Source organism: Taudactylus pleione, unplaced genomic scaffold, assembly GCF_031769625.1.
Source record: "Taudactylus pleione unplaced genomic scaffold, aTauple2 ptg000117l, whole genome shotgun sequence".
In the NCBI taxonomy this organism is placed as follows: domain Eukaryota; kingdom Metazoa; phylum Chordata; class Amphibia; order Anura; family Myobatrachidae; genus Taudactylus; species Taudactylus pleione.
Window position 1 is genome coordinate 12,543,802 of NW_028284519.1, and position 22,318 is coordinate 12,566,119.

Genomic DNA, 22,318 nt, shown 5'->3' on the forward strand with positions numbered 1-22,318 from the left:
GGACTCTCTGGGATGCTATACTGGCTACACGGTGTCTGGGATGCTCCAGGCGGCTCTGTGGTAGCGCTAATGTCTGCAAGCTACATGCAGGTGCCATGGGGCAGTGACGGCGCTTCCCTCAAGGCCATGTGTAACAGCACAGGTTGCACACACCTAGTTACAGGCCTGGTCCCAATGTTAATGCAGAGGTGTCCAGTATAATCTCTTTGTGCAAAATCAGTCTCTAGGCTGGTGCTGATACTAGTAAAAACTTTGCCACAGTCAGTGGAATATACAGGATATCTCTCTCCCACTCAGTATCTGTGCTGTATTCACCAAAGGATCAGCCTCTCTCAGGATGGGTCTTTTTCTCAGGATGTCTCTTAGTCTATAGCTGCTGTCTCAATCAAGGTATCTCTGTTGATCTCTCGGGTAGTCTTTCTCTCTCTGGATGCCTCTCGGTCTATCCCACAGAAGGGCTCTGTCAGTATACCCACTGTGCTGTTAGCCCCTCTCTGACAGATCTCCCTTAGAAGGGCTCTCAGTCTTAGGGATAAATTTACTATTGGTTGATTTGCAGGTCGATTTGAGGAGTTACTTAATACTTCTCAAATCGACTCAAATTGAATTTTTGTAAACCAGTGATTTTGCCAAATTTACTAATATTCGATTTGAAGGTCGATTTGGAAAAAAAAATCGATGTGAGTCGGTTTTGAAGAGTAATTTGCAGTTCGATTTGACATGCTCATGTCCGAATCGAACGGCAAATCATCCTTCGAAACGACCTGCAAATCCCCAACACACGAACTGCTTCATGCTTTCACTTTCAGCATGAGCAGTTCTTGGTCACACAGGTACATGCAGACATCAGTGAGATGCCTGCATGTATCTGGCTGTAAAAAGTGTTGTAAAGAGTTAAAATAAAATAAAAACCATGAGGTCCCCCCCCTAAATCAGATCTAGCCCCGGACTGCTGAAACCCAGTTCTGGTTGACTAAGTACAGGGAAAATATGACATAGGGTCTCCCTGTAATTAGTACGACTAGCACTGGGCTATGGGAAGCAGGGCTGGTCCTGGATTTACAGGCTGGGAGCCCGGTGAGAGGGCTCCCCTGGCTGTGTCATCAGTGCCCCGTTAGAAAGGGTCCAGGGCTGGTTCTGGATCTTACAAGGGTACCCTACGCAATTTTTTCCCTGTAAATACAGAACCAGTTCTGCTTCCTATAGCCCAGTGCTAGTTGTACTAAGTACAGGGAGACCCCACGTCATTTTTTCCCTGTACTTAGTCAACCAGAACTGGGTTTCAGCAGTCCGGGGCTGGTTATGATTGGGGGGGGACCCACACGTAAATTTTTTTTCTAATTTTAACTATTTTGTTGCTTTTTACAGCCAGATACATGCAGGCATCTCACAGATGTCTGCATGTGTCTGTGTCATTCCGACCTGCTCATGCTCAAATCGAAAGCATGAAGCAGGTCTATTGTACTGGGGATTTGAAGAGTGATTTGAAGTCCAATTTTGAGGTCGATTTCAAATCGAATGATAGTAAAAAAGGGTTTTGTGTGTTGGGCTATGTAAAAGTACCAATGTTTTTCCGATGGCCGATTTGAGGACGATTTGAGTCCAAATTCGATTTGAAGTCAGATTTTACATGCGATTTGGTCTTTAGTAAATACTCAAAACCCAAATCGAAGCCAAATCGAATGAAAATCGCACCTCAAATCACTCAAAATGCCAAATCGACCTTTAGTAAATTTACCCCTCAGTCTCTTCCTCAGGACACCATCCCCTCTGCAGGCTTGTCCAACCATCTGCCCCCATTCATGCTCTACTTCCCCTTCTCATTCTGACTGCGGGTGTTGCCGGAAAATATAGTATCTCCTCCTGAGACAGTCACTAATGGTAACAGCATTGGAGCAGGGGTTACATTAAAAAGAAAAAAAAAAAATTGGAGAAAAAAATATCCTGAATTTCATTGGGGAGTCCACGCTACCTCCCAGCCTTGCACCGTGCAAGCTGGACCCAATTACCTGGCATGACGCATATAATCCGCCAGCCATATATTGTCCATCTCTGTTTTAACTTGTCTGCTTGTGTGTTGGAGACCTCAGCTGGAGTGTCAGAAGATCATTCAGCTCACAACACCCTATTGATGCCTATGTTTTATAACCTGCTGATGTTGACCCACTAAGCTGTAGAGGCTTCCATAAAAGCTACTGTTACATATTTTCTGCTGGACTCATGACACATTTTGGGTGTATTATACAAACATAAGGGGAAAAGATGGACTCATCCTTTGATGCTGAACATAATCTTATAAACTTAAATGTGTTTTTAAGGCAAAAGGCTGGGAGAAGATGGGTCTTTACAAGTTGTCCACCTGAATGCATGTGGAACATACATGTTATTATTACAAAGGTGCTTGATGTATTTTGAAACTGTTGGGGTATATGTACTAAGCATTGGAGAGTGATAAAGTCAAGAGATATAAAGTACCAGCCAATCAGCTCCTAACTCAAGTTACAGGCTGTGTTTGAAAAATGATAGTTAGGAGCTGATTGGTTAGTAGTTTATCACTCTTCACTTTATCACTCTCCAAGACTTAGTACATCTGCCCCTGTATGTTAATTTAATCCATTGGAATTAATTATTAATACATAAGGTATTTTATCTAGAGTCCATGACCATTTTCCCATAGAGATTAAGTTGCAATGTCTTTGTCTTCTCAAAAGTGTGTGAAATTAAATTCTGTGCACATCGCCTACGGCAGCAGAAATGTGAATAACAGTTCCTACAATTCATCTTAATCATATAATCATTTTAATATTATAAAACAGAAGGAAAGTGTAAAAACCCAGTTTTGGGCACTGCTGAGCCTGTCATTGGCAGACAAATGCAGTAGGCTACCAAAGCAGTCAAGTCGTTATAATTCATGTGCTTTATCTACCACCATGCCAAGCTGCTCAAACAGTGTCTATTTAAGGCAGTGGTACCCACTGCCTTCTGGAGTGACGGAGACCTAAAATATATATTTTCACAGCACCCCTAGGCCAAAGATTTCTTATTGAGATACTCAGCAAAAAATATTAAATTAGGTAAATAGTGCTTACCTGCCATTCTTTGGGATAAATTTACTAAGTTGGGAGTTCTGTTAAGAAGTGATGTTGCCCAAAGCAAGCATCCAGATTCCAAGTATTATCTTGTGGAAGGTGCTACATAAATGAGAAGTAGAATCTGATTGGTTGCTATGGGCAACATCACTTCTTAGATAGAACTCCCATCTTAGTAAATTTACCCCTTTGTCTTTGGTTCAGTTATGTGGTTATAGACAGGGTGGAAATATCTATTTGTCCACATTTGATATGATTGGCAGCCAGCAGCACCAGTTTTGCCTATCACATTAACCATAAATAATTGAATGGACTTACCATCCCCTGGCACCCCTGCACGTGCCCTGTGGCACCCAGTTTGGGAACCACTGATGACTGCTAAGCATAATTACTGTGATTAATCGATAAATTACTTAGAATTTACTTATTTTTAATATCCTCTATATACATTTATGTGTGATATGAATTAGGCACATACTGATCATACACAATTATTTAGTTACAGTATATCATATATGTGTCCATTACATGAAATATTGATCTGCACACACAGGATGCTTTATATATAAATGCTAGGCCTCAAATAATAAGGAAATGCTGAAAAAGAAAATCTACAACGTTAGGATACTAAAATGTTCAAAAAACCAGTATCTGATATTTCCTATTTCTGTAGGTCACACATTTTTAAAACCTAAAATACATATTGAAAAGACTACTTACTAATTACCAGGCACAGATTTAAATGTTGAACCCCCTTGCATAGTCTATTAAAAATAAAAATAATCTGATATTTTGTGCCTTGGCACATATCTTCCAGCACAGACAGCATAACAACAAGTGGTATCCGGATTATAGATAGACAGTTAAAAGTTTGACAATGTCTAGATACAGTAGACACCAGATATTAGACAGATGTTAGGTCGACAGGGACAAAAGGTCGACACAGTAAAGGTCGATGTGGAAGAAGGTTGACAGGTACAAATGGTCGACAGGGTCAAAAGTTTGGTACTAAAATGGTCAACATTTTTTCTTTTTTTTTATGATTAGGTTTAGGGGTAGGCACTTACCGGATGATTAGGGAGAGGCATTTACCCCAACGGTTAGGGTTAGGCACCAGGAGGAAGGGTTAGGGTTAACCAATTACTGGATGGTTAGGCACTAGAAGGAACCCTAACCCTACCTACCTGGTGCCTAACCCTACCTGTCCAGACAGTTAGGGTTAGGCACCAAGAGGAGGATTAGGGTGAAGGGAAAAAAATATGTGTCGACCATTTGTGTGTCGACCAATTTTACAGCGACCCTTTGACCATGTCGATATTGTTTCATGTCGACCTTTAGTATGTCGACCTTTTGTCCTTGTCGACATTGTCTACCTTTTAACTTTATATCTTTTATACCACACCCCAACAAATACGAGTAAAAAAAGAAGAAAAATAAAATAATAATATTAATAACAATAAAACAGGGATGCAATGGCACTCAATTACATAAACTGTTCACTGGACTATGGGGCTGATTCAGCAGGATGCAGACGGTGATACTCATGCAGGTTTCCGATTATCGAGAATCTGCACATGCACAGGAACAGTTCTGCGCAGGGGCTGATGGGGTCCAAGATCACACGCAGGCCTACCTATGCTTTTACCTGACAGGCAGAGGCGTTTGCGGAGTGGTGACGGCCTGCGTTCCCGGAAACAGGTGTGTCGCTCCTGTTTTTTGGGAGGGACGTAGCCAGGGTCTGTGATGTTGATCGCAGACTGCAACCTCGGTCGCAGCGTTGGGATAGCAGATGCTGACAGAAGGCATCTCTTCAATTCAGACGCCTCCTGCAGCATTTGAATTTTAGCAGGATGGTATTGCAAAGCCGCTCGTGTGTTGCTCTCCAATTCCGTCCACTGCTGAATCACCCCCTGTGTACGGTTATACAATGCTGATAGGAGGAATCACTGTATTCAGGAAACCAGTACATAAAGTAGTTAAGAAATTGTGGAAATAAACTTTACTGATATATAGTTAAGGTCAACTCTGCGACAAAGGGCCTGATTCATTACAGATCGCTATTGCGATCGCAGCTGCGATTATGCACAGTCTCACTGCCAAAATATGCTAATGACTGCAATCACTATGCCGTTGCAGCCTAATATAAGGATGCCCACTTTACCTTACACACGTCCATAATACTTAGCAACTCTCCAAAACCATCATTAACATCAAGTACAATTGGAGCCTCACGTACACTTGCACAAGGTCTGACCTGACTCAGGAATTGCAAACATCATCGCACGCAGTGAAAGCACACACTTGCAACAGCGTTCAAACGCACTGACATGCCTGCGTTTTGCCAACCACCCCCCGTCACCACCCCTAAACGGCCACTTCCTGTCAATCACTGAGCGACGGGTCTGCGTAGTCACTTTGATCACAATCCTTTTGCACTGAAGTCTTCGCGCACGCACACTGCGATGCATACGCATGTGCAAAACGCAACAATCGGCCAATTGCATGTGTAATCACAGTTGCGATCGGTAATGAATCATGCCCAAAGTCTCTATTTTTTGTGTTAGTTTCCTGTATACAGTGCTTTGTTTCTTAATTTATAGTTACATAATATACTGTACATAATTTTATTCATTTAAAAATATTTTTTATTGCTTTTTAATCGACATATAACATGTGGCCTTCAATGTGGTTGAATAACCACCCAGGGGACTCACCTCCATAAGGTGCCCTATGTTCCCGTAGAAGTTTCTTTCATTCCTTTCACCATAAATAACCGTTTCTCCACTGGATAATATACAAATCCTCCCCGTAGGGAATTAACTCACCTGGGACCAGGTATCGACGTTCCCCAAAGGTTTTTTTATATACCTCTGTACACCATGCACAGACGTTTTTATGGATAGCCAGGAATCCTTTATTCAGAGTCCATTTTCCATTAAAAACATTTATTCAGGATAAAAGTCAAAATAATATGACATACGCTTCTCAGCATGTACTAGAATTCACCAATATAGTCTGGAGTCACTTCATCCGGATGGAAGCACAACAACACCGCTCCTCAGACCTTGTTTAAAGGTAAATCCAGTACAGCTGCAAAAAGTCTTAATAAAACACCAACGCGTTACTGACCATATAGGTCCTTCCTCAGGGTGAATGCATCCATAAAAACATCTGTGCATGAGGGATCTAAAGAAACCTTTTGGGGAACGTCGATACCTGGTCCCAGGTGAGTTAATTCCCTATGGGGAGGATTTGTAAATTATCCAGTGGAGAAACGGTTATTTATGGTGAAAGGAATAAAATAAACTTCTACAGGAACATAGGGCACCTTATGTAGGTGGTCCCCTGGGTGGTTATCCCAGCACATTGAAGGCCCCTTGTTCTGATTGGGGCTTAATTATTTATCTTTTTCCTTACTTGAGAAACCCTACACCAAGAAAGGAAGAGAGAAATTGGATGGTGTGACAGCGCCTGTAGAACGCTTCATTTTTATCTTTCTGTATATCTGGAGGAGTGGTGCTCCTTAGCGTGTACTGGGCTGCAGTCACAGGGCGCAGTCGGTTTGGACCACTGTTATTTACTTTTAGACATATAACATGTGTTAATAAAAAAAAAACACATCACATCATGTATCACATTTACATATGGAAGTTTTTTTTCCCAACAATATTTTAGAATTACATAGATTTTGTTTTTAGTGGTGAAAAATAACCATTTTTAACAAAATGAGTTGCCAGCCATCAACATTTTAGAGATTAAATTCCACATTCCTATGCAGCCATTTTCTAATGTAGAGCCAGGGGTGAAGCTAAACTTTCTGTAACCCGATGCAAAGGCTCAGCTTGAGTAGATAGTAGTCATCCATGGCTTGCTTGAATGCAGATGTCAACATTGTAAAGATTGAAATGTTTGTAGTGTGAGGTCAAAACCCATTACATTAAGGTGACAGCACCTGCTGCATTTATTCTGTGTTTCTGCTGTGTCTTCACTTTCAAATGGAGCATGCAGGCTCCACTGTCTCAAAACTCAAATGAAGTATTGCTACCTGTAATACACTACCCCAGCCACCACAGAGCATTGCAGTGACTGCCATATAATGCAGAGTACATCACAGTGATCGCCATATAATTCAGAGAGCTTCAGTGACCACCGTATACTGCAGAGAGCATCACAGTGACTACTGTATAATTGAGAGTGCTTAACAGTGATTGCAATATAATTGCAATATAACACAGAGAGCATCAGTGACCGCCCAACAATACAGAGAGTAGTTGTGACCAACATACAATACAGAGACCATCAGTGCCCACCATATACTCCAGAAGGCATCAGTGACTACCATAAAATACTGAGAGCATCAGTGATCACCATACAATACAGAGAGCATCAGTGACCACCAGGGGTTAAAGTGGGCCCGAATGGGGCGAAACTGTGTTCCATCACTTCTATTTGGAGATGGAACCAGTTCCGCCTCCTCCGACCCACCTAACCCCGGTGCCATTTGCCGGGAGCCAGCTGCATCAAAGGTTATTCGTCTGGCCGGATATTGGCTCAAAAGTATTCTAAACCATTCACCCATCCCAGCTCAATCCTACTACCCAGGACCCAGATCACAGCTCTGGTTTCCCGGTTCTGTAACCTGGGTTACGTGCCCCGCCTGCCTCTCCCTAGCTATTTCCCTGTGTAGAGACTATTCTAATGGCCACATACCGATATGAGTAAAATTAGAGAGTGAAATATAAGAATGAACTATACAGTGCAAGCTCCTTGCTATTTAACCATTTGAACTATTATGCTGGGTACACACTAGACAATATGTTGTCCGATCCAGTGGATTGGAGTGGGTGTGGATTGAAAGATCTACAGTAAAAAGGTAGACAATGTCTAGATAGACACCAGATGTTAGACAGTCAATAGGTCAACAGGGACAAAATGTCGACATGGTCAAAAGGTCAACACACAAATGGTTGCCAGGGTAGGTGCCTGACCCTAACTGTCCCTTCTAGTGCCTAAGCCTAACCCTCCCTCCAGGTGCCTAACGCTAACCATCAGGGTAAGTGCCTAACCCTAACCATCAGGGTAAGTGCCTAATCCTTCGGTAAATGCCTAACCCTAACCAAAAAAAATGCATCAACCATTTTTGTGCCGACCTTTTGACCCTGTCGACTATTTGTACATGACGACCTTGTTACATGTTGACATTTAGTGTGTCGACGTTTTGTCGCTGTTGACCTATTGACTGTCTAACATCTGGTGTCTATCTAAACATTGTCAACCTTTTTACTGTAGATCTTTAGACTGGATCTCATCGGAGCGATATGTCGGGCACATCGTCTTGTGTGTACCCACTATGTTGCAGATGATGCGTGCTCCCGCGCGTCATCAGTGACATCCACTGTCGGCCCTGTATGCACTTGCCGATGCTGGCTCCCCCGCTGGGTCCTGTTGCTAAAGATGTTTTTACATCACTAACATCACTACAAGTTGAATTTGGTTTATGGTGGAGAGATAAAGGGGGAGATGTTTCAAGCCTTGGAGAGAGATAAAGTGGAGAAGTTACCCAAAGCAACTAATCAGCTTCTAACTGTCATTTCATAGTCTGTGCTAGATAAAAGACAGTTAGGAGATGACTGGTTGCTGTGGGCAACTCTCCACTCTATCTCTCTTCGAGAGGGGTATTCATGAAAGCTTGGACAGAGATAAAACTGTGAAAGATACTGTACCAACCAATCGGCACAGCCAGTAACATGGCAGTTAGGAGCAGATTGGTTGGTACTTATCTCTCACAATTTTATCTCTCTCCAAGCTTTCATGAATACCCCCCAAGGCTTGATACAGTTCCCCACAAGTATTTTCACATTTAAGACTCAGGGGCCTATTCATCAACACTAAAATAATTCTTTTAAGGACATTTTCCTTAATTAACATTATTTTAGTATTCAGGAACACACTTAGCCCAGGAGATATCACTGATATCTCCTTGCTAAGTCCCCCTGCGTTAATTTCCACACTCCCCATACATTAGTATGGGGATATGGAAATTATAGTATTCATCAAATTCCGAAAATTATGTATTTTCGGAATTTGATGGTGTTACTATCCGCCACTTTGAGGTGGCGTATAGTAGGTAACACGTACCTGCTTCCAGCTGGGCAGGTCCCCTGGCATCTCCCTCCTGCACTCTGGTCTCTTCTCTGGCTCCGTCTGCTATGCTGTCAAGTGTTCTCCCGAGCAGAACACAATAAAGTTTAGAAAAAAAAAACTTTTTTTTTTTTCTAAATAATACTGTGCTCTGCTGGGAGAATACGTGACAGCAAGCAGACAGAGCTGGAGGCTGCTGCGCAGACAGGTAAGTGCTGAACATAGAGGAGGTGAGCAGAGGAGGGACACAAACTTATTGCATCTGTAGGCAGTGCTGCGCATGCGCTGGTTTTACAGATGTAACAGCGCATGCACAGCACAGATTGCAGCTGCGGTAAGGTAGAGTAGAGAAGGATAACTATCTATTTCAAGAAAAGCTGTCATTGCAAAAATAACATCTTTTCGCAATAGATAGTTATGGGGAGGAGGAATGATGAATTCCTCTGGTAATTAGGTAGAACTCCATGCGAGTTCTAAACCTAATTACCTCCAGAGAAACTTTAGGTATGATGAATAGGCCCCATAGGGGAAGATTTACTTAAGCTTCTTAAACAGACAAGTTGTGGTGTTACCCATAGCAAACATTTAGATTATGTCTATCATTTTCTAGAATACAATAGAGCAGCGGTTTCTAAAGTGGCATGTCAATCACGCTGCTGCTAGGGAGGTCTGCCAGCAAGATCGCAGGACCTGTTCTGCACATGCGTCTGTGCTGAGCATTGGCACCTTTGAGCAGCTATGAGAGATGCAGAGTCATACATATCTCAGTCACATTTCCACATGAGACTTAATGGGTGTACCTGGGCAGCAACAGGGAATTTGCACATTTGGCCAAGTGGTCCAAAGGCACGTAGTTGGTGTGTAGGTGGAAATTCAGGTTATTTAGAGTAACTGTAGGTGTGCGCAGAAACCTTGCTGATCTCAGACTCAGCTCTTACACCAAGGATAGGGCTATTGCAAATGTGTACTGACTGTCAATACAGCTACTTCCACAAACGAATGGATGGGGGCCGTGCATAGATGCAATCAACTCTGAATACAGGCAAATATCCACAGTCTTCAATTTCACCAAGCTCATTATAACATTTGGCATATGCCCTCATTAAACTACAACACCACCTCCCCCTTTCCCCCATTATACTATACTGCACCTCTGAACCTCATTCATGTTTCACATATGTTTTGGAAGTTGGGAGATTGTCTCAGCCTTTACTGCTAAAATGTTTTCCAGTTTGTGACTTCACAAATAATCCAAGTAAAATGTCCTTCAACACAGTTTTGTGATGTCAGATCGGCACTTGTGCTGTGCAAGAGTGATACTGATGTGCCCAGCTATAACGTGGCATCACAGCGCTATCTCTCTCGCCACGCATGGCGTGCCACACACCACGCCATGAGTCGCGCCACAAAGAAAGTTTATTAGTGAAAAAAGTCATTACGTGTAATACAACATTTTGCCCACCAGATGTCACTTTTCCTAAACTACATAGCGCATGCGTCAGATTTCATTACGTGTAATACAACATTTTGCCCACCAGGTGTCACTTTTCCTAAACTACATAGCGCATGCATGTGATTTCATTACGTGTAATACAACATTTTGCCCACCAGGTGTCACTTTCCAATGTACTGTACGGTATGTTCTGTATCACCGGCCGATGATTGTTTGACAGAAGCTTAGACATTAGACTTTACAAACTACAGAACTCTAGTAATGGGTGAAGCGTGTGGCCTAGCAATCTAATGCCTAGTCTCACTGCTTCTCCTCTCTTCTTGTTCCGTGGGTTCGAGACCTTGAAAATACAGTATGTTTTTTTAATTTATTTTTAATATCTTCACTTAAAATATTAAGTATTCAGTACAGTACATGTGGAGCGCATGTCTGCCCAGTGCTTCGGGAGTCAAACAGCGAAACTAGGATTTTTATTATTGTACATACAGTACTGTACCTTAGAACGCAAACTTGCGTCAATGCCGGCGCTGACATGAACGCGGACATTATAGCGATTTATTATGACCATCAAGTGGCAATGGGCCCTGTTAAAGAGACTGGTTTCTGTATATCAAACTGACTGCGCGTTTAAACCGCAAAATTGCGTCAATGTCTGCGTGTGCCCAGTGGTCGGACTTTAATCACAATGGAATGTGTGCCCCATGTCCAGTGGAGCCAAGCCATACATTAAGTAGCGCTATTTTATGGCGCATGCCCAGTTGTCTGTATTGCTAACAGTACTGTTGAATTTTCACACTAGTGCCATTCTGCACTGTCCGAGACTTACAGTACTGCACAGTATACACAATAGTAAATTCATTACTACATAAGGTGCTCCAGTAGTGGACTAACAGCAGTTTGTAGGGCAGATGCAGAGCGCTAACTTGCATCAATGAAAATGCTGTCCTAGACTTGGTAACATTAGTAATTTAATATGTTTAGTAACTGATAGTTGACTGTGTATAAGAGAGGGGTCTCTATAGTACAAACTGACTCTGCATTTAAACCGCAAAATTCCGTCAATGTCAGCACAGTTTGCGTTGTGGTAACTTATAGCCAGTTCTGATGGGTTACGGTACAAATAGGATCTCTGGCTTGTGCCCAGTGGCGGGGTTGCAATGCATTGCCAGTGGTGCTGCGCCATAGCCATACCCTTGTAGCACTATGGCTATGTACTGTACGCCATGGCATACAGTATGGAATATCATACTGTACAGTACCGGGTCATGATTCACACACAGTGAAAGTGTGTTATTATTACACTGACTGTTTAATAATAATATTAAAAATAAAAAGTGTAACCTTGACTGTCTAATAATAATGAAAAGCTTCATTATTAAGCTTCCTGGTTTCGAACCCGGGTTGTACAGACGTCTGCAATGTAGAAGTACGATTTCTTACCTCTACGCTACAGACGCCTGAGTACTGTACTTCATCGTATGGTACTGTAGATGTCACATAAAGTACTGTAGAGGACTAGGAGAGACTTGTGAGCAAGGGCTTAGGTGATCCGTCTTGCTTACACTTCTCTCCTTATGTTCGAGACCTTGATAATTTAATTTATTTTTTTAATGTTCACTATAGTACTGTAGTTCAGTCTTGTTATCCAACCCTTACAAAAATCAATCTATTGTACTGTAGATGTGCCCAGCTACAGTACTGTAGTTTGTTGTTCCATACGGTACGCCATACAGTATACCGCATTGCTAGTTGCGCGCTACACTGTGGTGTATTGAGTCTCATAGCACTGCGCATGCCCAGTTGTCTGTATTATACGGTACTTATAACTGTAGTTGTAAGTACAATACGGTAGACATTGTAGTGATTCCCTGACTCTAGGAACTACAGTACAGTAGATGCAGTAGTCTAGGGGGCTAATGCCTAGCCCTACTGCATCTACCATTTTCTTGTCCCGCTGGTTCGAGACCTTTAAAGTACATACTGTATACGGTAATTTTATTTTGTTTTAAATCTTCACTAATACAGTACATTATCCAGAAATTCTGGTATTTCTATGCCACAGTACTTTGACCAAAAAGTCTAACCTTGTTAATAAAAAATAAAAAGTGAAACCTTTCAAGCTTCGAACCCGCAAAAGGGTTGTACAGGCAGCGTAATGTATTGGTTTGATTATTTACCATTACACTACAGCCGCCTGCAATACCAAGTTTGCACCTGGCTTGAGTGTTTCCTACAATACTGTACGTCATCGTATCTCAGGCGCATGCCCAGATCTACTGCATACCCATTTAGCACTTTTTTTTTTTTACTAAACTCAGTACATTTTATATATTAGGGGGTAAATGTACTAAGATGGTAGTGACAATTCGTAGCATTTTTCAGGACACTAGGGCAGAGCTGACTGCTTACAGTAAATGGATTAACAAAGCTGCCTTTATTATGGTAATGTGAGGCTCTTGGCTTGCTTTGGGGGAAGGGACCTGATGCACTGTGTATGACTCTCGGCTCACTGGGCATGCGCCAGAAATCCCATCGCAACCCTCCTACTGGGCATGCGCCCACCAGAGATGGAAATGCAATAGCATAGAGTACAAATACTGTACCGACTGCAGTAATACAGCCAACTGCGCATGCTCAGTGATAGCATAGCGCTACATGGCGTATGGCTTGGCGCCACAGATCCCATTGTACCCCCCTCCATTTCTAATCCATCGCAGATGGCTGACAGCCACCATAGCGCCAACCGTGTAATACAGAGAGCTCTCTCTCATACAGATCCCACTACTACCATACTTAGGTTGGAGCAGCATCACCAATGTCATCAGTTTGCGATGCAACGTTATTTTGCGCAGCAAACGCACAGTCAGCTTTGAACACAGAGCACTCTCTCACAGACGGAAACCACTCTCAGACACAGTCCAAGGGACATAGCCATAGTGCACAAGGCTGAGACCGCATATGCGTTGTCGCATGTTTGCGTTTTGCGGTTTTTGGGCGCACAGTATGTGATGCAGAGCCCTGTCTCACATTCTAGACAGTAGATTCACTAGCAGTTTCTGCAGTTATGAAATCACTATTCTGTGGTGCTAAATTGTATGGCACCGTCAGTTTGCAGATGCAGAGCCCTGTCAGCCACCATAGCCACAGTATGAAATCACTATTCAGTGAAATACAGAGCCCTCTCTGGGCACTACAGATCCCACTGTAAGCCCTCCACTGGGCATGCGCATGAAATCCGATTGACGAAAGCGCAGACATTGACGAAAGTTTTGCACTATTGAAACACACAATCTGTTTGTAATGTCTTACTTTTAAGCAGCCTTTTAAACAACAACACTATAGCCTTTTAAACAAGTTTCACTATAGTGTCCAGAGCAGACAGTGACAAAAAAAAAAATACAGTACGGTACGGTATATTCTTTTCCAGGGATCGAACCCCGGACCATAATTCTACCAAAGTGATCACCTAACCACTAGCCCACACGACAGCTACAGTGAACCACAGAGAGTGGCCTCATCCTTGTGCACTCCTCCCGCTGCTGTTTTTTAATAAAAAAAATAAAAATTGTCATACTGTAATGCATCCCATATCAGTGAAAGCTGTGCGTGCATCTCATTAATCTACAGTATCGGTTATACCGTGACAACAACTCCGGCAACTTCTCTACTATTCAGTTACTGCACCGTACCGTATGTACAATACAGTATGTGCAGTGATTTGCATCCTGTTATAAGATGTTACGTACAGTACGGTACAGTACTATATACTGTATATGTATATTATGCGACATTAAAAATACAGTATGGGTTGTGCGTTCATGAAAATGCTGTGAATATGATATCCACCCAATTTACTGTAAGTTTAACATTATGGCATTCTGCACAAGACATTCAGTACAGTGGAACACTCGCCACCCAGCGGTTAAGCACTATATTACATGCAATTACAAAAGTGGAGCACTCGCCACCCAGCGGTTAAGCACTGTATTACATGCCATAGCATTATCCTTCGTTGAAGAATACCACGGTATTCCACAAGTCCATGGCGCGACTCAGAGGCCTGCACGCCACGCCACAAGTACATGGCGCGACTCACGCCACGCCATGAGCAACAAAATAGCTGGGCAGATCTGTACCTAAATTACCCCCTCAGAGTTGAACAAAAGGTTTACTCATTATAGTTTTCACCACAAGCTTGCAAGGTAGTGTAACTTGAAAACAGACATTTATATTAAGGTATGAAAAAAAAAGCACATACTTACTACAGAGCGTGACATTTGTGAAGGCAGGGTATCAACTGCCCAATTCCACTGTCACCAACAGAATTGTGATCCAACTGTATGCCAACTGGGTTCTTTAAATGCTTCAACACATATGCCAATGCTGTGCATTCAGCAGGTCGATCCCACAGTAAGTCATCTTCAAGTGATCGACCGCAAGACCTTCCACTGCTCTCTCGGACAATGGTATGTTTTGCATTTCATAGATACACTTTATAAGCCAGACAAATTCCGGCATAGCATGCATGCTTTTATTTTCATCCCGCACGGCAGGTGGAATTGACTTAAAGTGTTTCTGGATACCTTTGGCCAAACATCTTTTAATGGTTTTATGTTTCCTAGACAGTTTACTTGGCTTCCATGAATCAAGCAAAGCATCATAAAGTACAGAAGAGAACTGACCAGCGACAAATGTTGCTGTGATCTGGAGATTTCTAATCTCCATATTCTGTATCATAGGTTTATTTGGTCTCTGCTGGATTTGGTGTAAACATGGAAGAAGTCTTTCTAAGAGCGGCTCTCTTGTTGACTTTCGGTTCCATTTAAATAACTGATATAGAGAAGTAGAATCCACATCGTCACTCCATGCAATGTACAGTGCCGCAAAAAAGCACTGGAAAGTGATATGAAGGAATTCATAATATTGATTAGAAATTAGTTCCTTGTTTGAAAAGATTTTGGAAGAGACCAGAAACCCTAACGATTTATCTTCTTCCGTAATCTCTGCATTAACAAGATCTTGATCAGAAAATACATACAGCCCTTGGCAGAGACCACTGAGAGATATTTTACCAAGGTGCCTGATTGAATTCAGTCTTTCGGACAGAATGTCCTTATTTAGAGTTGACTTTGGTGAAGAATGAAGCAAAAAATGTTTTAGAGTTAGAAAGTACATATCAGTCATGGTCTGCGGTGCCTTATCACCACAATCAAAGAGTTGCTTATGACACTTTGAAACTATCCAGCAGAAAACAGGAATGTGACATAGTCCATGAAGAGAGGAATTGGTTTTTACCAAACTGATGATGTCACCCGACATGTCTGGGTGATGCTTCTTCATAAAAAACTCAATCCCTTCATCTGAAAATCCCTTCAAATTAAATTCTTTTTTAACGTATTTCCGCAAATCAGCCGTCACAGTATCGGGTCTGCTGGTTACTACTTTCATACAGTCCTTAAGCAAATTTCCTTGAATCAGGTTAAAGACAACGCTTTCTACATTTGTAGGTTCAATAGGAGAGCAATGCTTTATATGATCTGTGAAAGCAAACTTGAGCTCATCAAATCCATCAAAAGAGATGAGCACTTGGCCAGGATTGTCTAGAATGAACTGGAATATTCCATCCTGAAGTTGTTCTGATGGCCAACAACAATGCTCGAAGAGAAGTGTTTTTAGAGAAATCGGCTTGTAGATACAGCACAACCTTCTACAACTAAATGGGAAGATGAAGCTGAATTTTTTAAATGCTCGACCTTCAGCCCAAAGATGTTGGATTTGCTGTAGCAAGGTACTTTTACCACTCCCAGCATCTCCAAGTATGAGAACAGTGTCTGCCTTTTCATTAATAAGTCCTTGAGAGTTAAAAATGTCAAGAAGTCCTTGGCTCTGGGAACCTTGAATATGTTCTGACATGTTTGAAGTTTTTGGTATCTCCAGAACATTCTCTGTATAGATATCCTCCAAGCACATGTTCTCAGATCCATCATAGGTGCTAAGGAACTTTGTCTGGGCAGAAACAGTGTTTTTCAATTTCTTCTGATATGCCAGGCAAACTAAAAAAAAAACATACAAATCAAAAGAAATGATAGTGTTATACAAAATTATTCTTAACTTATTGGTAGTATATCAACATATTTAAAAATTTTTAAAAAATAAAAGAGCACACTATCTTCTTAGTCAGCTGGGTGAAAAAAAAACCTTTCAAAAGTTAATATTGAGAAACACAGAAATATGATGACTAACTAAAATAAATTATTGAATCTAAAGTATATTTATATACTACTAGCTGGAGTACCTGGTGTTGCCTGGGATTTTAAGAATGTTTGTTTACACATCATCCTCCAACCAACCTCTCCTTGGGCAGGCCTCACGAAAAGTGTGACAAACTTCCCCATCAACAGTCCTAAGGTCTTCAAAGAAAGTAGGCCTGTAACGGTGTAAAGCAAATTTCGGAGATAGAAGCATTCAAAATTTGTCGGATGTACAGTGAAAACATGGCCTAGAGCTTCTGTTGCTCTGATACCAGGATGACCATCTACAGCGACTCCCTGTTTTCTGTGCATAAAAACTTTTCGAGAAACATTCCATGTGTAATATTTTGGCAGCTCACAGTACAGCAGGGTCCTTGCAAAGTCATTCTATTGACACAGTTGGAAGAAAAAAGTGAATGTTGTTGCGTAATGTGGTATAGTCAGATAGCTGAGAATGCTGGCAAAGCCTGCTAAAGCTCTCTTCGATAATAAACATTAAGATCATGACAAAACATGACAACACAAAACGCTTGCTCCGAGGCCCTACCCCCATATGCCATGAGGCCCCACAATGAGCGTCCAGCAAAAATTGTGTTTTTTAATTAATTAAAAATGAACAGTAATTAATTTAAATTGTGGATTTGTATAGAAATACAAAAAGGACAAATTTTCGCTTTTATATTGTAGAGAAGATAGAAAAGAAAAAATAGTAGATAAGCTAAATCCTTTTTCGAATTCTGTACCTGACCTGTAAAGGGCGAATACTTTGCAAAAATTGTGTTTTTTCATTATTTAAAAATTAACAGTCATTAATTTTGCTTTCAAATTTTTTTAGTTGCCTCCACCGTGTTTTAATACGAAAGTATGTAAAATTTCACTACCGTGGCTTGTAAACTGTGGATTTGTATAGAAAGACAGAAGGACAATTTTTCGCTTTTATATAGTAGGTGATATGCAGGTTGTAGTCCTAGATAAACGTAATTATGGTTTGCATGGAAAAGATATGAAAAGCAAAGGGCAGGGAATCAGTATGAAATACCGACAGTTGGGATCCTGGCAGCCAGAATTCCGATGCCAGGATCCCGACAGGGTTAACATACCAACACTTGTTGGTTGGTGTGCTAACCCTCCCCCTCTCCCCATCTCCCTACCCAGCCCTCCCTCTTTGGTGCCTAACCCTAACCTCCCCCTCCCCACACCGTAAACTTAACCCTCCCCCCTTAGTGCCTAACCCTAACCCACTCCCTAGTGCCTAACACTAACCTTCCCCCCCACCCCTCTACTTACCTTCGGCATTCCAGCGGTCTGGATGCTGGCGCTGGGATTCTGACCGACATCGGTATTCTGGCACCGGTAATGTAAGCATCGGCATTCCGATTGCCAAACGCATCCCAAGGGCAGTAGTGGTTGTATAAGCATAGGGTTGGGATTTATGTGCATTTATTTCAAGTGCAAGGTAAGACTGGTAAGCTGATTAGAGTTAAACCCTTCCTATTAGCAAAAGTGCCTTGTAACTAGTGACTGGGGGCCTATTCTTGATCACGAATAGGCCCATTACACATGCAGAAATGCCAGTTTCCCCGTGTTTTTAGTAACGGGCCCATTCATAATTAGGGGCCTAATGGAGCTGCCTAATATTCAGCAAACTCTTAAAGCTGAAAGTTTCAGATGGCGTTGGTTCCCGGAGTTCATGCCACTTCTATGGGAGGGAGCACCGGTGTCACAACTCTTGGATGGAATGTGGATGCGGCCCGTATTTAGGGAATTGGCTAGACCTATACCTAAGGCGTGGAGTCTAATGTGCTGGTGGTATTCACCAGGGACCCTCGCAAGAAGGTATGGGCTCGGCTGTGTCCGACACACAGGTCGCAGCCCTCAGGCTCGGTTCCCTTATACAGGTGCTGGTAGACACAGGATCAGGTGCAGAAGAATAAACGTAGTCAACAGGCTGGGTCAGAACCAAACAGACGAGACAGAACCAGGGAGCAGACGTAAACGGGTCACAGGAAGCAGCCGAGGTCAGAACCAGTTATCAGGAGCAGTAAAAGGGGTCAGACGAAATTGGAGTCACAAACAAGCCAAGGCCAAGATCAGGATAACAGGTAAGTACTATGAACGCTGGAGTATGAAATGGAGCCTATACTCTGGCACCTGTCTGGTGCCAGAGACTTCCTCTAATAGAGGAAGTTCAAATCTCGCGCCAAACGTGACTTCATGTTTAACGCACCTATGCCTTTAAATGACTTTGCAGGACAGCGCGCACGCACTCCTAGGAGAGCCGCGGCCACCTGCAGTTCCAGCCGGTATGCGGGGGACTTGGGGGAGATGTCAAGGCAGCAGGCGCCGGAGACTCCCCGCCCGCCGTAGGTTCAAGTGCTGCCGGACCCGGTAAGTGGAAGCCGAGGTCCGGCGCACTGTGACAACCGGGTTGTGAAGAGGGATCCAATCAGCTGTCTCTGGCTCCTCCATACTGCATGCCCTGCGGCCATGCACATGTGTGAGCTCGGGTCACGCATACGCAATGGGCAGGATCAGCAGGAATAAGTATCACTGTGTCGAAGCTGGATAATTGGCTGAGATAAGATCAGCTTAAAATTAGATCGTACAGATGCCATCTTGCGACTGGCCGGAAGACGCCATTTTAGAAAATGAGATCGCATTTGCGAATGGCCGCCCAAGCGCCATTTTAGGTAGACTCACACTTAAGTACATATGGCGATATTACTATTAGCATCATGCGATTGCATCTTTCACCATTTCTCATACACACATTAATACGCACAATTGCGCTGTTAACTAGTCGCATATTAGTGAATGCATAAGATCCTGTATGAAAACGCTGTTTATTAGCTGCATGCGCACGCATCTGCCCCAAGTTAACTAGCGTCTTTATATCAAACCCCAAATACTTACACAGTACATATTCACCTAAAAGGTCTCATAAGCTTTAAAGTATAAGATTCAAGTTTGTTCATTTATTATAATTGCTGTCAAATAAAGGTTATTTGGTAGCTAAGGTTTAATACATAATAAGTAAGTCATGTTTGATATTATACTGATCTGCACTCTTTCAACAGCATTCTGATATCGTCAGTGTGAAGATCGCAACATGCATTCTCAACTTATGGACCGCAGAGACTTAAAGCACCGAAATGTACATTATATGACCAACTGTTAGGATGAGCATGAGGCAGGAAACCAGAGACAACCAGTTGTTAGAGGCTGGACTGTGTCTATTTGAATCAACCGTTAAATGCTCTGCAAAAGATGCATCCTCCTGGGAACCAATGGCATCAGCGACAAGCCTCTCTATTGTGTTGTCTGTTTCTGTGAGAGTATAAACATGTGTGTTGTGACCCCAGTCTGAGTCTTCTTGCTGAATGCTGATTGACGGGGGTTTCTTGCTGGATCCTACATCTGGTCCAGAAGGCCTGCGTATGTATAACTGTACTTGGGTCTGTATAATTCTTTGCGCTAAATTGTACTTAGATCATAGCATGTACCTGACTGTACTTTTACTTGAAATATCACTTTGTGCTTTGGAACCACAGGTAAAAGGTCTGGAGTCTTTATTTACTATATGACTGCGTACGCAAAATAGCGTCATCCTTAGAGGTTTATAGGCAGGATGTTAGAAGGTATAGGCAGGATAGTAGAAGGTATAGGCAGGAGTGTATAGAGGTTCTAATTCAATATCCTTAATTGGGGGCTCATAGTGAAGTCACTTACCTACTCACATGATACATACGGTTATCGATATCTCACCAAAGGGTGGAGTGGCCACATGCAGGGTTTACCTGCAACCGCTCGGTGCTGAGAAATCGCTACCCATTTTCGTGTGAGCCAGGGACGCTGACTAGAATCCAGGGACAAGAGAGGAAAAAGTTTGTTTTCCTTTGTTGATAGAACCTTATGTTTAGAGGGGTGCCGCAGTATTGAGCACGCGGCTGAGTCGCAGTTTTGCACACAGTCAAGACGCACTTTTGTGTACGCAGCTAATGGTTGTCATATGGTTGTGTGGTAGTCGCATTGTTGTGTATGCGACTGGTCGCACAATAGTGTATACATACTTCCGGTTGTGCTGCCACGTGTTTAACAAAGCCGTTGAGGTTTACATTCTTTTCAATTGTTGTCAATATCTGGGTTAACATGTATTTTTCTGCGCAGGAAAAAAGTGTGTAACAGTGAGTATTTGTTGGTAGGGGTAACTTGTTCCCTAAAGTTAGAGGTACCGTATGACCTTTAAGGGCTAAGTGCTAGCCGCTCGGTAAGCAGCTTACCGTTGTATACACAGTAGCAGGTGTACATGTTGTCTTTATTGTAGAGAGGTGCGTGGAAGTTGCCTTCTTAAATCTTATCCGGGTGTGTGGAGTACCCTTCTTCAAATCTTCACAGGTGTGTGGGCGCTGCCGTTTAAATCATCCACAGGTAAGTGAAAGTATCTTGACTGTCTTTCACCAGTTTAAATCTTTATTGAAAAACGTAGGAGTTGTCTCAGAATGGGAGCCATGCAAACAATAGAGATGTTAGACAATGATGTGCTGCTAATGGAAGCGCCGCTTGGACCGTCCTGTCATATTATGCATACTAAGTATGGTACTTATGCAATAAGGTATTGTGATGTATGGTTTAAAATGACGATGAAGAGTGTTAGACCGTTTCCCAGAATTGGTAGTTTTGATAAAGATGTATTAGATAATGTCTAATATAATAATGTCACATCAGTCTGATGCGCTCCCGAGAGAAAAAGGTCAAATATTATGAATGTTTAAAGTTGTGGCAGCATGAAGGGTATGCGTGGCTTAAAAATGCGCAAGCGACGCAAACTAGCATTGCGAGCGCATTGCCAGAGAATACATTCGCGACGCAATATTGCAATGCGGGTGAGCCGCAAAATGGCGCGCACGTGCAGCAAGGTAGCATTGTGGAAAGTATTGCCAGCAGTTCACGCACTCCACCTTATGTGGATGGAGGTGCAAGTACAGTTATCAAAAATACCCATAAAAATGTAACAAGCAATTTGTACCCTCTCTTAAGCAACCATAAAGAAAATGTTCATGATGTGGATGATGAGCTTATTGTAATGTCTGCCATTTCCCATGCTGTGCAGATGATAGATGCTGCACCACAACAATCACGAGTGGTGCCGCCATCTCCATCGGTAACAGTAAGGGAAGTTCTAGCCCCCTCTGCACCCGTAGAGGAAGTCGTTAATACCATACGTAACAGCAGCAGATTAATCCCCCAGCCAGGTAACAAAGTCAAAGTTAGCAGCGCTACCGGTCTGCATCCCATTCGGACAATAACTGCTCCGAATGGAAATGCAGATGCGAACGTTGTAGTGCCCACGAGGGAAGTGGTAATGCATTGTCCTTGGACAAGAG

The 22,318-nt window shown here is 42.5% G+C and overlaps 1 protein-coding gene across 1 annotated transcript in view; it reads right to left on the reverse strand.

Annotated features, from left to right (window-relative positions):
* The window catches only part of NOD2 (nucleotide binding oligomerization domain containing 2), an 85,918-nt gene that overhangs the window by 28,494 nt on the left and 35,106 nt on the right, over nucleotides 1–22,318 (reverse strand). The window contains 2 exon segments of the mRNA XM_088471951.1: nucleotides 14,946–15,084; nucleotides 15,087–16,736. Of these exon segments, the coding sequence (XP_088328077.1) occupies nucleotides 14,946–15,084; nucleotides 15,087–16,736 (1,789 nt within the window).